The 19,556-nt window shown below is 43.2% G+C and overlaps 1 protein-coding gene across 6 annotated transcripts in view; it reads left to right on the forward strand.

Moving 5' to 3' along the window:
• Nucleotides 1-19,556, forward strand: part of rcbtb1 (regulator of chromosome condensation (RCC1) and BTB (POZ) domain containing protein 1) — a 51,771-nt gene that overhangs the window by 24,087 nt on the left and 8,128 nt on the right. For 3 of the 6 annotated variants that reach the window (XR_013499873.1, XR_013499874.1, XM_078232163.1), the window contains exons 7-10: nt 12,896-13,038; nt 16,830-17,020; nt 17,740-17,866; nt 17,963-18,017. Coding sequence is in view for 4 of the 6 variants with exons in the window: in XM_078232163.1 (XP_078088289.1) it covers nt 12,896-13,038; nt 16,830-17,020; nt 17,740-17,866; nt 17,963-18,017 (516 nt within the window). In the remaining 2 variants the exon portion in view is untranslated. Of the gene's footprint in view, nt 1-12,895; nt 13,039-16,829; nt 17,021-17,739; nt 17,867-17,962; nt 18,115-19,556 lie in introns of all 6 variants that reach the window. The other 3 variants (XM_078232159.1, XM_078232162.1, XM_078232160.1) reach the window with 1 other exon arrangement.

Here is a 19,556-nt window from a genome sequence, read left to right on the forward strand (position 1 = left end):
CTTGGGATTTTCCTTTTATTGTGTCCACCAGTGTTTTTTTTCATGCCACCCTTCGCTCTCCTAATTTATTTTTTGAGTACCCCATTGCACCTTCTATACTCCTTTAGGGTATCTGCCAGAAGCCTTCCTTTTTTCCCTATCCAATCATTTATTTCCCTTGACGGGTAAGGTTCTCGGGATTTTTTGGTCCCACCCTTTACTTTTATGGGAACATGTTGGCTTTCTATGCTCTCTAGTTACTTTTTGAATGACCCCCCACTTCTCTGGTGAACTTTCTTCTAAGTAGCTGTTCCCAGTCGGCTTTGGCCAAATCCTGCCTTACCCTATTGAAATCGGCCTTCCTCCAATTCAAAACCTTTGGGGGCAATTCTCCCAAAACTGCTGAATTGGCGGGAAAACTGGTCTAGATCACGGCTGTTTTTTCAGTGCAACTTCAGACCTGAACCTCCCCACTCTGCAATGCAGAGGTTACAATCATGAATATCATTAAAAGCTCGGAATCTGACAGTTCCGGAACTCTGTGCATGCGTAGTGGCCCAATCTGTCAGTCTCCCCGTTCGCTGGTCAGCCCAGGACCACTGCAGTGGTGCTCCTCCCTCCCCCAACCCTCCGTCCTGGAGCACCCCGATGACCAGGCCCCAGATGGGAGGAGGCAGATGCCGGCCCCGATCACTGGCCTCCCTCCAGCCCAGGTCAATCCCCATACAGAGTGCAGCAGGGCCCCCCCCCCCACACTAATTGTTCCAAGGCCCCACCCACAATAAGTCCCACCCCCTTGGCACTGTCTGATGGGCAGTGCCAAGGTGTCCCCTCGGCATGGGCACTTTGCCCCCTGGGCAGTGCCAGGGGGCACAGGCTGGCACTGCCAGGGTGCCCATGCAACCCCCCCCCCCCCTTCTGCCCGACCTCCTGGGGGGCCCTGATTGCCTCCCCCCCCCCCCCCCTTCACTCCAGCAGGGTCTCTCACTAGGTCCTCGAACGTGGGGAGCTACTCTAAACCCCAGCGGACTGAATTACTCCTGGCGGGATGGGAGATGCTATCGGGCCCAGCAAGTTCCGTACCAGGCCCAATAATGACATTTAAACTACACTTAAAATAGATTTAAAACAGATTAAAATCACTTACCTCTCTTCCCACTGGTTTCCAGCGTGGTCCCAACTGCACCTGTTGTCTGGCTCTGGGAGACGTGCATGCATCAGGAACACGTGCCCAAATCCCGTGAAACGACTGACACGTGATTCTCCAGACCGGACCCGCCAGAAAATTGGCGAGTCGCGATGGGAAAATCGCCCCTTTTATTTCCGATCCATCATTGTCCTTTTCCAATCAAGGAACCTGCTAAGATGTCACCCTCCTGCATCACCCCCTCGTAGTACCCTCTAGGGTAGTTGATATTCAGATATTTTTGACTTGTTCATTTAGTACCAGTAGTGTTGGACAAGTTTTTTTTAAAAATAGTTCCAATTACCTACTTGGGGATCACTGTAACATCCTTTGGACTTCGGTCTGCAAATGTGCACTCCAGTAAGTTGAAGAATTTTTGTTGCTGAATGTTTTACCATTGATGTATTGCCCATTAATCTACCTTTTACTCATTCTTCATCATGTCAACCTGTTCATCTTATTTAAAAGACTCAACCTGGTTCATGCTACTTTGAGTATAGTTTATAGTACATTTGATTTATTCAGTGGTGTCCAGATCTATTTTTTGCAGAGCTTGATATTTTGAACTATTTTTTTAAATGCTCATGACTTCCTAATTCACATGTCTTTCATAGGTTCCCATGAGGCACGTGCTTCTGTTCAAATGAAACTTTTGATAGTTTATATAGCCACAAGCAGATTAAGTGCTCACTTATTTTTCTCAACAACTGTATGCTTCACTGTGGTGCAACCTGTGCTCTTGGAGATGTTCCAGCATTTGACTTCACTTATTATAAATGAATGGAACAACACTTCAAAGTAAATCTTGGCATAATTCTTCTCTACTCAGCCCAAAGGTAGCATGGGTAACTCATTATAGCACTCTCAGCAACCTCTATTGTAATGTGATAATTATGTCGTAATAAACATTGTCATGTTTCATGCTAAGAAAGCAGAACTTGAGCTGAATAAAACACTTGCCCAGTCCCCAGGGCATTGCTGCCAGAGTTCTTCAGTAGTATTCTAGTGCCATCCACCTTCAGCTGTTCCATCAGTGACCTTTCCACCATGGTGCTCGGTCAAATTCCTGAAACACTCTCCCTAAAAGCACTGTGGTGTACCTGGACTACATAGACCGCAGCAGTTCAGGGGTGATTTGGGTGGACAGTGAATGCTGGCTTTTTTTAGGGATGCCCATATTCCACGAACAAATATTTTTATAAAAATGTTTTTCATTGGATGATGCAGTCAAATCAGTGCCCATTTTTTTTCTACATACAGTTATAGAGTCCTAGAGATTTGCAGCACAGGAGCAGGTCCTACAGCCCAACTCGCCCATGCCGACCAGATTTCCTAAACTGAGCTAGTTCCATTTGCCTGCGTTTGTGGCCCATTTCCCTATATACCTTTCCCCTCCATGTACCTGTCCAAATGTATTTTGAATGTTGTAATTGTACTTCCCTCTACCACCACCTCTGGCAGCTCATTCCATATACGCACTACCCGCTGTGAAAAAGTTGCCCCTCAGGTCCCTTTTAAATCTTTTCCCTCTCACCTTAAACCTATGCCTTCTAGTTTTGGACTCCCTTACCCTGGGGAAAAGACCTTGGTTATTCACCTTATCTATGCCCCTCATGATTTTATAAACCTCTATAAGATCACTCCCCATCCTCCTACATTCCAGGGAAAATAAGTCCAACCTATTCAGCCTCTCCTATAATTCAAACCTTCCAGTCCCAGTAACATCCTTGTAAATCTTTAATAACATCCTTCCTATAGCAGGGCGACCAGAATTGCACGCAGTACTCCAAATGTGACCTTACCAATGTCTTGTACAGTTGTAACATAACATCCCAAGTCCTGTACTCAATGCTCTGACCGATGAAGGCAAGTGTACCAAATGCTGCCTTCACCACCCTTTCTACCTGTGACACCACTTTCAAGGAACTATGTACCTGCACACTTAGGTGTCTCTGTTTGACAACACTCCGCAGGGTGCTACCATTAATTGTGTAAATCCTGCCCTGGTTTGTCTTACCAAAATGCAACACTTTGCATTTATCTGAATTAAACTCCATCTGCTATACCTTGGCCCACTGGCCCAGTTGATCAAGATCCCGTTGTAGTCTTAGATAACCTTCTTTACTGTCCACAACACCACCAATTTTGGTGTCATCCACAAACTTACCAGCCATGCCTCCTATATTCTCATCCAAATCGTTTATATAACTGATAAACAACAGTACATGCAGCACCGATCCCAGCGGCACAGGTCTGAAGACAACCCTCTACCACCACCCTCTGTCTCCTACTGGCAAGCCAATTTTGTATCCAATTGGCTAGTTCTCCCTGGTGATCTAACCTTACTGACCAGTCCATGTGGTACCTTGTTGAAGGCCTTGTTAAAGTCCATGTAGACATTGTCTATCGCACTGCCCTCATCTGTTTTATTGGTCACCCCTTCAAAAAGCTCTATCAGATGTATAAGACATGATTCCCCATGCACAAAGCTGTTATTCCTAATCTTTGCCTATTCAAATGCATGTAGATCCTGTCTCTCAGAATCCCCTCCAACAACTTAAACACCACTGATGTTAGGCTCACCGGTCTATAGTTTTCTGGCTTTTCCCTGCCACCTTTCTTAAATGACAACACACCATTTGCCTCCCTCCAGTCTTCTGGCACCTCACCTGTGGCTGTCGATGATACAAATATTTCTGCTCGGGGCCCCACAATTTCTTCTCTATCTTCCCATAATGTCCTGGGAAACACTTGATCAGGTCGCGAGGTTTTATCTACCGTTGTGTGCTTTAAGACTTCCAGCACCACCTCTTCATAGGCTGCTTCATATATTCAATATGAATTGTAGGAAACTTAAATAGGCTGTAAAAAGATTGGATTGAGTAAACGCTGAATAACAGGTAAGTGCTGATTGCTGTTTAATGCAGTGTTAACATGGAGTATTACTTGAGAACCAAAAATCGCAATGAGTGAACATCAGTTGTAACTTAAATTTGCACCCCTGAGAGCACTTTAGTAACTTGAAGGCAAAATACAGTAGCTGACTGGAAATAACTCTATTTACGACCGTTTCTTTTGATGCAATTAAAGGGGAAGCTGGATAAGTACATAAGAATGAAATAAATAGGAGGCTATGCTGTAAGAGTTAATGAAGTAGGTCAGAGGAGGTGATTGGAACACGAACACCACATTGACGTTTTGAGTCAAATAGCCTATTTCATATCTATAAATTCAACAACAATCCTCTGTAACTCTTGTCTGTTGTTAGCAGTTAGAGTGCACTCCATCAAACAGATTCCTCACTGCAGTATCTCTCTTAACTTTGATCTGATTTGTCCTGATGTCACTCAGGTAGAGCATAAGCACCAACATAAATCAATTGGGTCAAATGATCTAGTTACTCGTGGAACCAGTTTATAAGTAAAAGTAACTTCTACTTATATACCTTCAATTTAGAAAGCATCCTAAGGGGCTTCAAAGGAGGAGGAAAGTAAAATACATTCGAGGGATAAAGGAATGAATGGCAAACTGTATGGAGAGCGAGGTGTCAAAAAGGTGTCGTCTGGGGTTCTCCCAAAAAAATTCTAAATGCCGAAATCGTGTGCAAACTGGAGTAACACCTGCCGAATTTTTTTTTAAGTGGGATTTTCAAAATGAATCTCACACATTCAGCACCTCAGAATGCTCTAGTGAGATTCACTCTGAAAAGTGGTGGGTGCGGCCTATTTTCGCTGAAGAGGCTGAAATCAGCACCCTGAGCGGGCCAACGTATATGCGCTGATCTCTGGGTGATCACGCCCTGGCATTGAAATCACTGCCCCCCTCTTTCTCTCTCCTCCTTCTCTCCCCCCCCCCCCCCCCCCCCCAACTGCGCTCCTTCCACCACCACCACAATAGAGCACTGGCCTCACTGCTGCCTTTCACCCACAGAGCACAGGGCTGCCATGCACACCCCCTGCCTGTGAGCAGAGTGGGAGGGGGAGCGGGGGAGGCAGCTGCAGCGTCTCCTGGGGTGTGGTGGGAGGGTAGTGGTTGCAGCTGCCACAGTGCACGGCAGCAACTAGGTGAATCGTGCTGCAGTTGAAGTATCTCTTGCTGCCCTGCCTGCCTTGCTGGACCCTCGCCATCACGACCTGTTCTCCATCCTCTGGCTCCTTGTACAGCAACTCCTCCACATCCTGCAGTTGACAATCCATCTCCTCCAGGTGGTCTCCCCACTGCTGTGCTATATTGTGCAGAACGCAGCACTCAACGATGATGCAGGAGGCCCGTGCAGGGCTGTATTTGAGGGCATCCCCAGAGCGGTCCAGGCATTTTAAGCAGGCCTATGCACTGCTCAACATTGGACTGGGTGGCAGCTTGGGCTCATTATAACGGGTCTCCGCCTCAGTCTCGAGTGTCTGCACTGGTGTCATCAGCCAAGACCTCAGCAGGTGGCCCTTGTCCCCCATGAGCCATCCTGGCAGCCTGCGATCAACAAATAGCCCAGTGATGTCCAAACGCCTCTGGACATAGCTGTCATGGACACTCCCTGGGTGTTGTGCACACACCTGATTAATGATCAGTCTGTGATCACATACGATCTGCACGTTTAGTGAGTGGAAGTCCTTCCTGTTGATAGGTTGTCTCACCTCGTGGGGATCACAGGGCAATGTGCATCACATCCACAGCCCCCTGCACGTGGGGCATTCCAGCCATGGCGGCAAAGCCTGCAATCTGGGCCTCCTGCTGTGTCTGGCTAACATCAAAGTCTGGCCTGCCCGGGCATACAAGCCATCCATGACCTGGTGCGCACACCTGTGTACAGAAGCCTGTGATATGTCAGAGATGTCCCTCTAGGTGCCTGGAACGATGCAGTGGCATAGAAGTTCTGGGCCACCGTCACCTTGACTTCCACTGGGAGCAGCCCTCCTCTTCCCCGAGGTGCCAGGTCCGCCAGGACCTGACACAAGTACCGCATTGTCTCCTTGCACAGGCAGAACCGGCGCTGGCACATGGCCTCAGGCCCTTGAAGGATCTCCGTGTCCTATACAGTTTCTGTCTCCGCATCCTCTTTCTCCTGCCCCAACCCCTCACCCGCGGGAGACTGCGCTGCCACTTCCTGGGCCTCACCGGCAGCCCCCTGCCCTCCTTCTGCAGGTTCTGCCACTGGCTGGTCTTGCAGTGGCTGTGCAATTCCCTCCACCGCCGCCTCCCCCTCCTCAGCAGCTGCCACCATGGTGGACAGCTCCAGACATATTAGTCCAAAATCCATCTGCATGGTGGGGTTACAGAGAGAGAGAGAGATAGATGCCTTTGCTTTTTACTATCCCAGCACCCCTGCCCAATCCCTCACTGGGACCAGTGTTCCCACTTGTGGATGCTGGCAACACAACACAATCTGGAATGCCATGTGTCACCTGATTAGGTTGCCTGCCATTGACATAGTGGCCACGGCAGGCAAAGAGAGCACACAGGTTGGTGTGCGGGCGTGGGCATTGCTCAACCAACGCTACTACACCCCTAAAACCCCAGCATTCAGCAAAGTCTCTCACCACATCCCACATCCCTGTGCCTGGAAACAGCTGCGCCCCCAGACTCAGTAAAGGTTCCCCACCCCACAGAGAGAACAATGAAACATCCCTGGACCTGGAGACAGCACTTAATGAACTTCCCCACCCCACTAGAAAGTTTCCAGCCCCTGCTTCCACCTTCCCCTGCACACCGGGGGCTGCAACTTCGTAACACTTACCTCCTTGCTCCTCTTTAGTGCTGCCACGCCAGATCCCAACTTTTATACAGCAGTTATAAATGCCGCCAGCATGACATCACGCCGGAAAGGGGGGAGATGCTAGCGGGTGGGGAGAATTCAGTCGCGAACACACTAATTATATGGTAAGCTATGGTGACACATGTAAATCGCCACCATGCTGATTTTCACCACAAATCCGTTCCCACTGAAAATCTGAGGCTGGGAGATGCGCAGAGGCCAGCCGTCCAGCGCGAAGCTCGCGAAATGGCCGCTGCTGATGTCTCCTGCAGCGCAGTGGGCTGGGAGAATTGCCCCCATTTTTTGAGTGTTTTGAATGTGCAGAGTCAGAGGAATTTAGAGAGGGAATTCCAGACCAATGGTACCAAGGTGATCAATGGTGAGGGGAAGGCAAGAAAAATCACAGGAGACAAGTCAGAGGACTAGAGGGTGCAGGAAATGGATATAAGATTCCTTGGAATTTGGGACAGGATGTAGCTAGCTAAATAATTCATAAGTTGGAGTTGGGTGGGAGATGGGAGACCAGGAAGTATAAAATTTATCTTATTTTGGTTATTGGGCTGCGAATAATACTGTTGTGACATTTACTGCCGTTATAAAGCAGAGGTGGATCCCCCCTCCCCTGCCACCTCTGAGAACTAACACCAAAACACTCGGAGGAGTACCTTGCCTTGTAATCTATAAAAGTGAGTGTGAAGTGGTATGATTTGCGCTTCAGCAACTTTTAGCAGTAATCAAAATGACTCCCTGACGCTCTGTCTCTCAAATCAACAAGTAGCAATTTATTGCTCTAACAGTGAACAAGTTAACTAAACTATTAACAAACCGAACAAAAACGATTCTAATAGAATGCTGTTCAAATAAATACAATTCTCACTCATTAACAAAAAGAGAGTTTAGTCACTCTCGAAATTACAGCCAGGTTTTGTGTCCTCTGGAATATTCTGGGCTTTCTTTATTGATTCTTCTGCCTGGAACTTCCTCCTCCTTTGGTATCGAGATGAGGCTTTGAGCTATAAGCTGTGGCAGGTGGCAGTTGCTCTCCTCCTCTGTCGCGCTGCCCTCTTCCTTTTATACCTGTGATGACATATCAATATTCCCCACAATATGATTGGTCTTAGGTTGCCAAAACCATCAAATTTAAATTGGTGCTTGGTATCTCAGTGCCTAATTCAAATTGATTAGGTGAATTAAAAGAATTCAAATGCCTGAAAGCCCGTTGCCTTGGTAACACTACTGCTTGGCCTTTTGATACAAATGTTTCATTTTTGGGTTGTCTATGTACTTGCAGTTTTTTTTCTCTAAAAAAGCACCACCTTTTAACAGATAATTTTACAAACACCAATCTACAATTACTCTACCCAACTTCGCAACACTGCCCATCCCTAGTTGTCCTGAAAAATTATGCTGGGCCTTCTTGAGTCACTGCGGCCCTTGTACTTTCTGCAACGGTAAATAAAACATGCAGCATCTTGGGTATGATTAATAGGTTAAAGATCAACAGGTTTATTTGGTAGCAAATACCATAAGCTTTCGGAGCACTGCTCCTTCGTCAGATGGAGTGGAAATGTGCTCTCAAACAGTGCAAACAGACAAAATCAAGTTGCAAAATACTGATTGGAATGCGAATCCTACAGCCAGCCAGGTCTTAAAGGTACAGACAATGTGGGTGGAGGGAACATTAAACACAGGTTAAAGCTGTTAAAGTTTAATGTTCCCTCCACCCACATTGTCTGTACCTTTAAGACCTGGCTGGCTGTAGGATTCGCATTCCAATCAGTATTCTGCAACTTGATTTTGTCTGTTTGCACTGTTTGAGAGCACATTTCCACTCCATCTGACGAAGGAGCAGTGCTCCGAAAGCTTATGGTATTTGCTACCAAATAAATCTGTTGGACTTTAACCTGGTGTTGTGAGACTTCTTACTGTGTTCACCCCAGTCCAACGCCGGCATCTCCACATTATGATTAATAGGGGCATAGAGTACAAAAGCAAGGAAGTTATTTAAATTTGTATAAAACATTGGTTCAGCCTCAACTGGAGGATTGCATCCAGTTCTGGACACCATGCTTTAGGTAGGATGCAAGTTCATTAGAGTGGGTGCAGAGAAGATTCCACGGATGAGGAACTTCAGTTGCGTAGAGAGATTGGAGATGTCGAGATTGTTCTTGGCGAAGAGAAGGCTGAAAGGAGATTTGATGGAAGTATTCAAATTCATGAGCCTGGCTAGAGAGAGACCTCCCATTAGTAGACGGATCTAGAACCAGAGGATAGATTAAGGTAATTGGCAAACGAAGCAAGAAGCAATGGTGACATTAGGAAAACCTTTTCATGCACCAAGTGGTTAGAATCTGGGATCCTTTACCACAGAACATGAAGGAGGCAGAGTCAATTGAAGCTGTAAAAAGGCAATTGGGCCATTATCTGGAAAGGAAAATCATGCAGGACTACATGGAAAAAGGCAGGGGAATGGCACTATTGAATTACTACTTCTGAAGACCAACATAGGATGATGGGTCAAATGGCCTCCTCCTGTGTTGTAACTGTTCTGTATTTCTATGACTACACTGTCTTTCATCCCAAAGGAACAACCCATGGTGGATGAAATCTGCAGCAAAGGAGAAATATTGTAGCACATCTATGGAAGAATTTTGACTTATCCATGACTTGATGTGAAACAGATCCTCTGACAGCTCAAGAGGCGGAAGGGTCATTGCTGAAGTGGTAGAGCTAGGCATTGCCACTATTGTATAGAAGCTGAGTCTGTGCCTCTTCATATGTAAATGAGGGGCAGTTTGTAGAAGAAGAAGGGAAGAGATCAGCTGGCCAGGGGCAGCAAAGAAACCACTGATGGGCTATGTTCAGACAGGTGGGAGTTGAACTAAAAGGAAACAATCCCATGCTGGAGGTTAATGTAATTAACTCCATCAAAAGAGAGATTGAGGGATAATTCATCAGAGTCGAGAATTCCACTGTTTGGTGCTTTCTGATGGTGTAGAGACCTGATTTGCTATGTACTTGAAACTTTTATCTTGGTTAGTACCCAGGGCCATTAGGTATGTTACTATTAGTGTTCTTGGTGGGGATATAGACATCAGATGAGTGATTTACAGCTGAGTCTGAAGACCCAAGCCGCCTTACTCTTGAATCCAAATGAGTGGTTTAGAATGAAATGTTATTGCCCAGCAGGTGCATTATTTAAAATGTCCTCTCCAATGTCCTTTAACATGTTGTTGCCTCCCAAATCCATTCCCATCTCTCCCAGAATTCCATGTTTGAATCAGGTTTAAATAAGTGTCAAAAGGGCACTTATTTAAGTCACCATTGACGCACAACTTGACTGTACCAAAAATAAACCATCGGGCCTCATCCTTCTCATCCTATCTATAGCCTTTTTACAGGGTTGACCACACCACCTTCCTCCAACGTCTCTCCACTATAGTCCAGCTGAATGGGACTGCACTCATATTGTTCCATTCTTATCTAATAGCCAGAGAATCACATGCAATGGCTTCTCCTCTTGCTCCCACACCATTGCTGCAGGTGTCCCTAAAGATCTATTTAGCTCCTTCCTACTTCTCACCTATGTACTACTCCTTGGCAACCTCATCCAAAGGCATAGTATTAGTTTTCTCATGTACACTGACAAGACTCAGCTGTTTTCAAATCCCTCCATGGCCTTTCCTTCCTATCTCTGTAAACTCCTCCAATCCCACAATCCTCTGAGATATCTGCACTCCTCTAATTCTGGCCTCTTTCGCACTCCAAATTATAATTATTCCACCATTGGTGGCCTTATCATGCATTGCCTAGGCCCTATGCTCTGGGATTCTCTTCCTTATACCTCTCTACTCACTTTCCTCCTTTAAGACGTTTATTCAACGCTCCATTTGACCAAGACTTTGGACTCCCGACTTACTCTCCTTCTTTGGCTCAGTGTCTTACTTTGCTTTATATTGCTCCTGTGAAGTTCTTTGGGACATTTCATCACGTATTAAGATATCTGTAGAGATCACTAACTGTTAAAGATAAATTCGAACATTCAGTCAACGGTTGAATGAATAAAATGTCAAAATTTCACGTTAGATTAACTAAGCACTATTCTCTTTAGTAGGTAACTTGTACTTCAACTATAGAAATAAACAATTCATTTTTATTTATCCCGTTTTACTCTTCATGGAATTACAGTTCTTGCCACAAACAGCTCTCAAATGCTCCGCGCTTCAAATGGGTTGCTTCTTTTTTACTTTAGCCAGATAACCTCTAATGCCAGAACTGTATTTACAGGTTTTTCCTGTAGATTTCCTTCTCTATCTCCAAACTAAGCAAATTAAGTTAGGCAAGCCTCCTTTAATTCCTCACAAATTCAGTCTTCAATCTAAGAGTGAGCTCCTACCTGTGTTCTGCGTGGCGAGTAATAAAATCAGCATTTTATCTGCTTAGCGTGTGGACCTAGCTGCTTCTATCTTTTTCTCTCTACCTCTCAGATGGCTCAGACCACACAAGACAGAACTGCAGCTATTGTCTGTGATATTGATGGGTTTATAGGGAATCCTGTAACCTAATTAAAAATGGATTCCTCTACTCTCTTCCCTTTGCCAACGAGAAACACAGTAACTTTGTACCTAAGTAGAGTTTAGTTATCTTTGATCCCAACTTCTTTTCGTCTTTGAAGTGAATGGACAGTTTACATTTCCACAGTTCACTTTATAAGTTTATTAAGTTTAAGTTTAAAGTTTATTTATTAGTGTCACAAGTAGGCTTACATTAACACTACAATGAAGTTGCTGTGAAAATCCATACTCTGGTGCCTGTTCAGGTACACTGAGGGAGAATTTAGCATGGCCAATGCACCTAACCAGCACATCTTTTGGATTGTGGGAGGAAATTGGAGCACCCGGAGGAAACTCACGTAGACATGGGGAGAACGTGCAAACTTCACACAGACAGTGATCCAACCCAGGAATTGAACCGGGTCCCTGGCGCTGTGAGGCAGCAGCACTAACCATTGTGCCACCGTGCCGCCCTAGTCAAGTTTACAACTTGATATTTATAACATCTTTTTGGACTTTGGAAGACTTGGGGTCTGTTCATGATATACTCTGCAATCATGGTCTGCAAGTGTAACTACCTTGCACTTTCCTCTCAAAACAACAATCTACGTCAGTTTGATCTCTAATAACTAAATCATCCTGACCTGCAATCTGGCAGGTGCCAGCACAGGTAACATAATCCTCCTGCTCCACCCCATCTACGCCACATTTAAAACTACAGCCCCAAGCTATAATAATCTTATAAACCAAAAGATAAAGTCCAAAAACATAATCTTAAAAATCTTACCATTGTAGAAGGTGCAATGTAAATGTTGGAGTTATATGTTGTAGTTATATGTTGTAGTCATGTGTATAGTGTAATCTATTATTTAAACTAATGCAAAAGTTAACTTCATAACTCAGCAATTAATTTCATTTTGCTGAGAGTCTGTTGCCCTGAGTTTGAACACAATTTTGATAGACCCCAGAACAGGAGAGACAGCATTGATGCTAGGCGGCGACTAATATCATTTGTTTCCAGCAATCCGTTGTTTTCGGGAAGTAATGCCTGAAGGTTAACAGCATTCAGCTGAATAGGTGTGTCAGGCTGTCCCTGTGTTCAGTAACAGTAGGTGTATAAGCAATGCTCATTATCCTTCGTCAGTGGTAAAGACTTGATTTAGAATGTGCATTTTCATTAAAGCTTTTACTCTCGTGTCAGGAGAATAGCAATGCATGAAATCCAGAGGAAACAGTTAAAAATTTCTCAGTGTTATGATCATTATTATTGACAGCTTCACATCTGTATGGTTAGGAAATTATATGCACTTCATTTCCCTCAACAGTGTCTAAACATTGATTCAATATTCCCTGTTTAAATGCAGTCAATATTTTGGAGAACTTGTTCTTAGGTTTTATCGAGGCTGATGGATGTTACTCTACTTACAGATTGCCTGTGGTCCCGCTCACACACTCGCACTAACAGATGAGGGCTTGCTATATGCGTGGGGAGCTAATACAACTGGGCAGTTGGGTATTGGGAATAAAATCAACCAGCTGGTGCCGGTACTGATCACTCTGGAGAAAGAAAGGTAATGTTGCTTTTTGCTAGCGCCTAACAATTAATTCACTTTGTATAAGTAGCTACCTCCATGTACCTAGGCTGTCCAGAATGCTTACTTCGCCTTGCTACTCAATATAAAATAAATTGGCAAAAGGCCTGGGCTGGGGCAGGGGTCCAAGTAAAAAATGATTTTACTCGGTGTTAAGTATGCATGAAAAGACAGTGCAAGCAGATTTAATAGTAACTTTGAAAAGGGAATTTAATAATTATTTGAGTAGCTAAAATATCAAGAGCTATGGAAAAGAGAGGGGTGGATGGGGTGGTTTGAACTGGATAGCTGTTTCAAAGAGTTGACATGCACACAATGAGCCCAATGGAGATGGGAAACAGTGGCATAATGGTAATGCCACTGGACTAGTAATCAGAGATCCAGGCTAATGCTCTGGGGACACAGGATCAAATCCTACAACAGCAGCTGGTGGAATTTAAATTCAGTTAATAAATCTAGTCTAATGGTAACTATAAAGTCATTTTTTGTCAGAAAAACCCATCTATTTCACAAATGCCATTTACTGAAGGGAGTCAGCCATCCTTGCCTGATCTGGTCTACATGCAAGTCCAGACCCAGAGCAATGTGGTTGACTCTGAAATGACTTTGCCACTCAGTTATATCAAACCACTAAAAAGTCTATTAAAAAGAAATAAAACCAGATTGACCAACTTGCATCGACCAAGGCACCAGAAATGGCAACAGCAAACCCAGTCCTATTAACCCTGTAGAGTACTCCTTGCTAACATCTGGGGGCTTGTACCAAAATTGGGAGAACTGTCCCATAGACTAGCCAAGCAACAGCCTAACATAGTCATAATCATCAAATCATACCTTACAGAGAATGTCCCAGGTGCCACCATCCCTGGATATGTCCTTGTCTACCGGCAGGACTGACCCACCAGAGGTGACAGCACAATGGTATGAAAGTCGGGAGGGAGTTGCTCTGATTCCCCAACATTGCCTCTGGACCCATGAAGCCTCATGGCATTAGATCTACAATATGCAGTGTTAGAACTAATAAGCATTATTACTGTTGGAAAACACTACCAATAACACCTTAGGATTACTAATAAATTACCAAAATTTCAGACTGTTCGCTCTCGGCAATCATTTTAAAATGAAATCGATACCATCTCTGTATTCTTATTAAAATAAACCCATCTTGCTCGCTATGGATTTTTAGAATGAAATTGTTTCATCTACATGCTCTTTTGAAAATAAGGTCTGCGCCCCCTTTTGTGTGACGGAGGCCTGCGCCCTCCATTGAAAATGAAGCCTTCGGCACAGAGAGCTCCGCCCCTCCAATACCGAGGCCTTTTTGTGAAGATTAAAAAGGGTGTGTTTTCTCCCCAGACTTATTCAATTCGTATAGTGAAAATATTCTTGGGTAAATTGAAGACCTTCCTGGATTATTAGTTGGAGGTTTCAACTTTAATCATATAAGATATACTGATGATATTGTTCTTATTACTAACTCTGAAGACAAACTGCAAAAGATTTTCAATAGAGTAGTGAGTGAAATTGGGAAGTGAGGACTGAGCCTAAATTGTAAGGAAACAAAATATCTCGTAATATCCAAAAAGAAAATGATACCGGAACGTAAGATCACAGTGAAGAATGGCAAGGTCACACAGGTAGGCTAATTTTGTTACCTTGGATTTATATTGACATCTGGCAGAAAGTGCCAGCAAGACGTAACGTGAATTGGATTGGAATGGCCATAGATACATTTCAAAAGATGAAATGATCATGATCAACTCAAAATTAGCCATGAAAACAAAGCTGAGAATGCTATAAGTGAGTGTTGGACAATCAGAGAAGAAATGCAAAGAAGAAGGCTGCAACTTGTGGTTTTTGAGATGAATAATGAAGATATCTTGGCCAAGTCACGCTACCAATGAAGAGGTGCTAGTAAAATCTGAGACCAGAAGAACTCTGCTGATCAAGATCAGGAAAAGATTGTTGGAATTTCTTGTGCATGTAATAAACCATCATTTAGAAAGCCAAATGCTGGTCCGTTGGAGTTTAGAATGTGATGTAATCTTATTGAAACATATATAATCTTGAGGGAACTTGACAGGGTGGCTACTGAAAGGAAGATTTCCCCTTCTGGGAAAGACTAGAACACCGTTTAAAAATAAGGGACCTCCCATTTAAGGCAGAGATGAGAAGACATTTTTACTCTGAGGATCATGAGTCTTTGGAACTGTCTCCCTAGAGAGCAGTGGAGGCAAGGTCAATTATGTATTTTTAAGGTAGAGGTAGATAGATTCTTGATCAACAAAGAGTCAAGAGTTATTGGAGGTAGGCGGAATGTGGAATTGAGTTCGGAAACAGATTAGCCATGACCTTATTGAATCACAGAGCAGGCTCAAGGGTCAAAATGGTCTGCCCGTACTCCTAATTCATATGTTTGTATCCAAGTTTACCAATGGTTGGCATGCTAAGTATTGCAGACTTGAAATCTACAATTATGTAATATTGTACTGTTGAAATATAAAATTTGAGACATTGAAAGTGGCAGATGGATTTCAACACAAGTGTGAATTCACCTATTTTAGATCAAAAAAGAATAGATCCGAGTATCTTTTAATGGTGCAAAGATGCAAAGTGGAGGTCTGCCGCGATTTAGGGGTCCATACATATAAAATAATCTTGAACTTCCAATAATTTAGTGTGTACAATGCCACACCTGTGATGAGAACATTTTTTTATTTTAAATGGGTAGATATACTAATGAATAGGAGTAAAATCTGTCTATAAATTGGTTTGTGAGGGAAGGAAAACATTTTATAATGTTACCTTTTTCAAATAAAATCAGAATAAACCTTTGAAAGACGAGAGATATTCAATAAATAGGAGTATTTGTAGGATATATTCATGGGCCTGTGTAGTGTATTTCCTTTATATCCTGTTACTTTTTAGGTTGGGTGTTTTAACAGCTTGTAAAAAGGAAATATAAATTAATGGGAGATGGAATTGCTTTTGTACGTCTGGATTGGGAAGTGTATTCCTATCTAATCCAATGTTGTCCTTTGGGTCTAATGTTATTCATGATCTCTTGCAGCAGATATATTAATCTGGGTGTTCCACAGGAAGTGAAAACTTCAATGAGTTGATGTCTATCAAGCAAAACATATTTAACTGCAATCTGTACGAATTAAAATGATTGTTCGAAAGAAAGATCATTGACCTGAAATGTTAACTCTGTTTCTCTTTCCGCAGATGCTGCCAGACCTGCTGAGTATTTCCAGCATTTTCTGTTTTTTTATTTCCGATTTCCAGCAGTTGCAGTGTTTTGCTATTGTTTCTCTCATACCGCTTATTGTGTGCTATTCTTGTCTGTCTTCTCACCCTCCGAAAAATGGAAGCATGCTCCTCATTCCCCAATACAGAAGATGATTGGTTAAGATGGATTGTGTCCACCTTTCCTGTTCTTTATCTCCTTTGGTCCTGCATTGTGTTCTTGGATTTACCATCAGCTCACTGCCTTGACGGAACACTGGAAATAAATTATAGATGATTGGTCATTCTTAAATTTAAGCCCAAGGACAACAACGCTACTTAGAACAATGTCAAGAGTTAACCAATCTACCATGTTTTTAAAAAAAATTTAAGATATAATCAAGCTGCATGCTGAGAGGAATATGAGAAAGTGCCAGCAGCTCAATCATAAGCACCTACTAATCCAGCAGAAAACTTCTGCCTGAACATATCGTACTTTATCACCTGTCCTATCATCTCTTTACCTTGCTCTCTGTCTATAGGATTGTGGAAATTGCAGCCTGTCATTCCACTCATACCTCAGCTGCTAAGACTCAGGGTGGTCAGGTGTACATGTGGGGCCATTGCCGGGGCCAATCGGTCACCCTCCCACGCCTCACTCACTTCTCCTGCACGGATGATGTGTTTGCCTGCTTTGCCTCTCCAGCAGTTACATGGCGCCTCTTGTCCATAGGTAAGATGCTAGTAAATCAGAGCTTTGTGAATAAACACAGACAAAAATCTGAAAGGTGTAAATTTGATTTGTAGGCTTCCCTCTTGAACCTGCATTTTATTTTTGGTCCAGTAACCAAAAAAAGGTAATTTAAATAATTAATTAGTTCACAGAACCTTGCAGCATAGGAGGAGTTGATTCAACCCATCATCCCTGTATTGGTTATTTGAAGGAGCCATCTAATTAGTCCCATTTCCCCCTAATGCTCACCACAGCCCAGCGCTTTTTCCTTTTCAACTACAAATCCAATTCCTTTTTGAAATTTGTGACTGGGTCTGCTTCCAGCACACAGGCAGTGCAGCTCACACAACTTGCTGCATTAAAATTTTTTCCTTGCCTTTCCAACCCTAATTCTTTTGCCAGTTGTCTTAAATCTGTGTCCAATGGTATTGACCCATTTTATCTATATTGATTGTGTTGCAAACATAATTAAAATCGAGACAGTAGGAATTAGTTAACAGATTTCACTGCCTAATTTTTTTTGTTAATTGTTTACACTTGTTAAACATGTTCCTCCTCCCCTGCCTCATGTAATATAATTTTTCAATGAATTTTTATTTGGAGACCCCAAACAGTAGTATGCCCCAGATTGATCCTGTTGATGGCACAAGTTATCTTGTTAGGGCATCTGTGCTGTTGCCCAATATTTGCTTTTATCACTTGATTTCCACTTTCTATAGAGCAGGATGATCACCTGACTGTAGCTCAATCTCTGCACAAGGAGTTTGACAGCTTGGAAACGTCAGATTTAAAGTTCTGTGTGGAAGGAAAATTCATCCATGTTCATAAAGCTGTTCTGAAAATCAGGTACTGCTTTAAAATTTTATAAGCCAATGCTTTCTAGGAATTCGAGGCTTGTGAAGATAGTTCAGCTACTAATGTTAGTTCCTTTCATACCCCTAGGTGTGAGCATTTTCGAACTATGTTTCAATCCTACTGGAGTGAAGATGAAAAAGAGGTGATTGAGATTGACCAGTTTAGCTATCCGGTGTACCATGCCTTTCTAGAATACTTGTACACAGACTCTGTCAACCTACCTCCGGAGGATGCAATAGGTACTGTTATGCAATTAGCCCCTGTTTGTACGGACAAGTCTCAGGAAGGACAGCATAGATTATAAAGTTATTTTATTAGTGTCACAAGTAGGCTTACATTAACACTGCAATGAAGTTACTGTGAAAATCCTCCAGTGCCTGTTCGGGTACACTAAGGAATAATTTAGTCTGGCCAGTGCACCTAACCAGCATGTCTTTCGGACCGTGGGAGGAAACTGGAGCACCCGGAGGAAACCCACGCAGACACGGAGAGAACATGCAAACTCTACACAGACAGCGACCCACGTCAGGAATCGAACACGGGTCCCTGGCGCTGAGAGGCATCAGTGCTAACCATTGTGCAATTGTGCTGCCCCTAAAATAGCAGGCACAACTGGGATACTCTGGCTTTCTTAATTTGCTTGCTATTCTCTGATCCCTGGTACAGCATAGACAGCGATCCTTCATTTACTAATTTTTGCCGCAGCTTTTTGAGTTCTTGATAAATTTCAGTTGTTGTTTTGGGAGTGTGGCACATAATTTTCAGTTGCCAGAGTAAGTGTCAAAAGGGAAGGATAATTGTCCAATGGCAAATTCAAAGATCACGATGTGTCAATCAAATTCAATTCCATCAGGATTTGAAAGACAGAACTTCTGGCAGTATAGCATTCCCTCAATACTGCACTGGAGTGTCAGCTTTTTTTTTGTTCAAGCCTCTTGAGTAGGATGTAGAAATGACCGTAGAAATTAGAGAGCACAAAATTTCCCTGATGAATGCAGGAAGGCCATTTGTCCTTTGGTAGTAGATAGAAAAAAATAAATCTATTGCCTAAAGTTGACAATTGTGAGCAGGTCTGCTTTGAAACTGTGGATCACTGCTCATCTGTCAAACTCCTCAAAGCTGCCATATTTCTTAAAAAATAGGGAAAATATTTTGTTTAAATTTCTGGCAGTCTGTATTTTCTCACTGCTGCTGGATTGTTCTAATAGATGATCACTAAACCTACACGATGGATCCTGGTGTAGCAGCTCCTTCTAACACATTCTCCTTTACTTATCAAAAGGCATAAATAATGGTACTGGAGAGTGACAAATTCCCAGGACCAGATGGTTTCTATTTTTGGGTATTAAAAAAAGTAAGTGAGAACAATGCAGATGCTCTAACTATAATCTTTGAAAGTTCTCTCAATCAAAAACCTTTCCTTTAGAAAATTTGTGCATGTCACGCTAATATTTATGAAAGATGAAAGAAGGAAACCAGGAAATGATAGATCAGTCAGCCTAACATCTAGGCTGTCAGGAAATTTCTTGAGTCTTCAAGTGATTGAAAACATTTTCAGCTGATCAAAGAGAGAGCCAGCATGGATTTGTAAAACTTATTGAATATTAATTCAATTAGTGGGCGGCTCGGTAGCACAGTGGTTAGCACTGCTGCTTCACAGCTCCAGTGACCTGGGTTCGAT

The sequence above is a fragment of the Mustelus asterias genome, chromosome 17 (genome assembly GCF_964213995.1).
Source record: "Mustelus asterias chromosome 17, sMusAst1.hap1.1, whole genome shotgun sequence".
Lineage (NCBI taxonomy): Eukaryota > Metazoa > Chordata > Chondrichthyes > Carcharhiniformes > Triakidae > Mustelus > Mustelus asterias.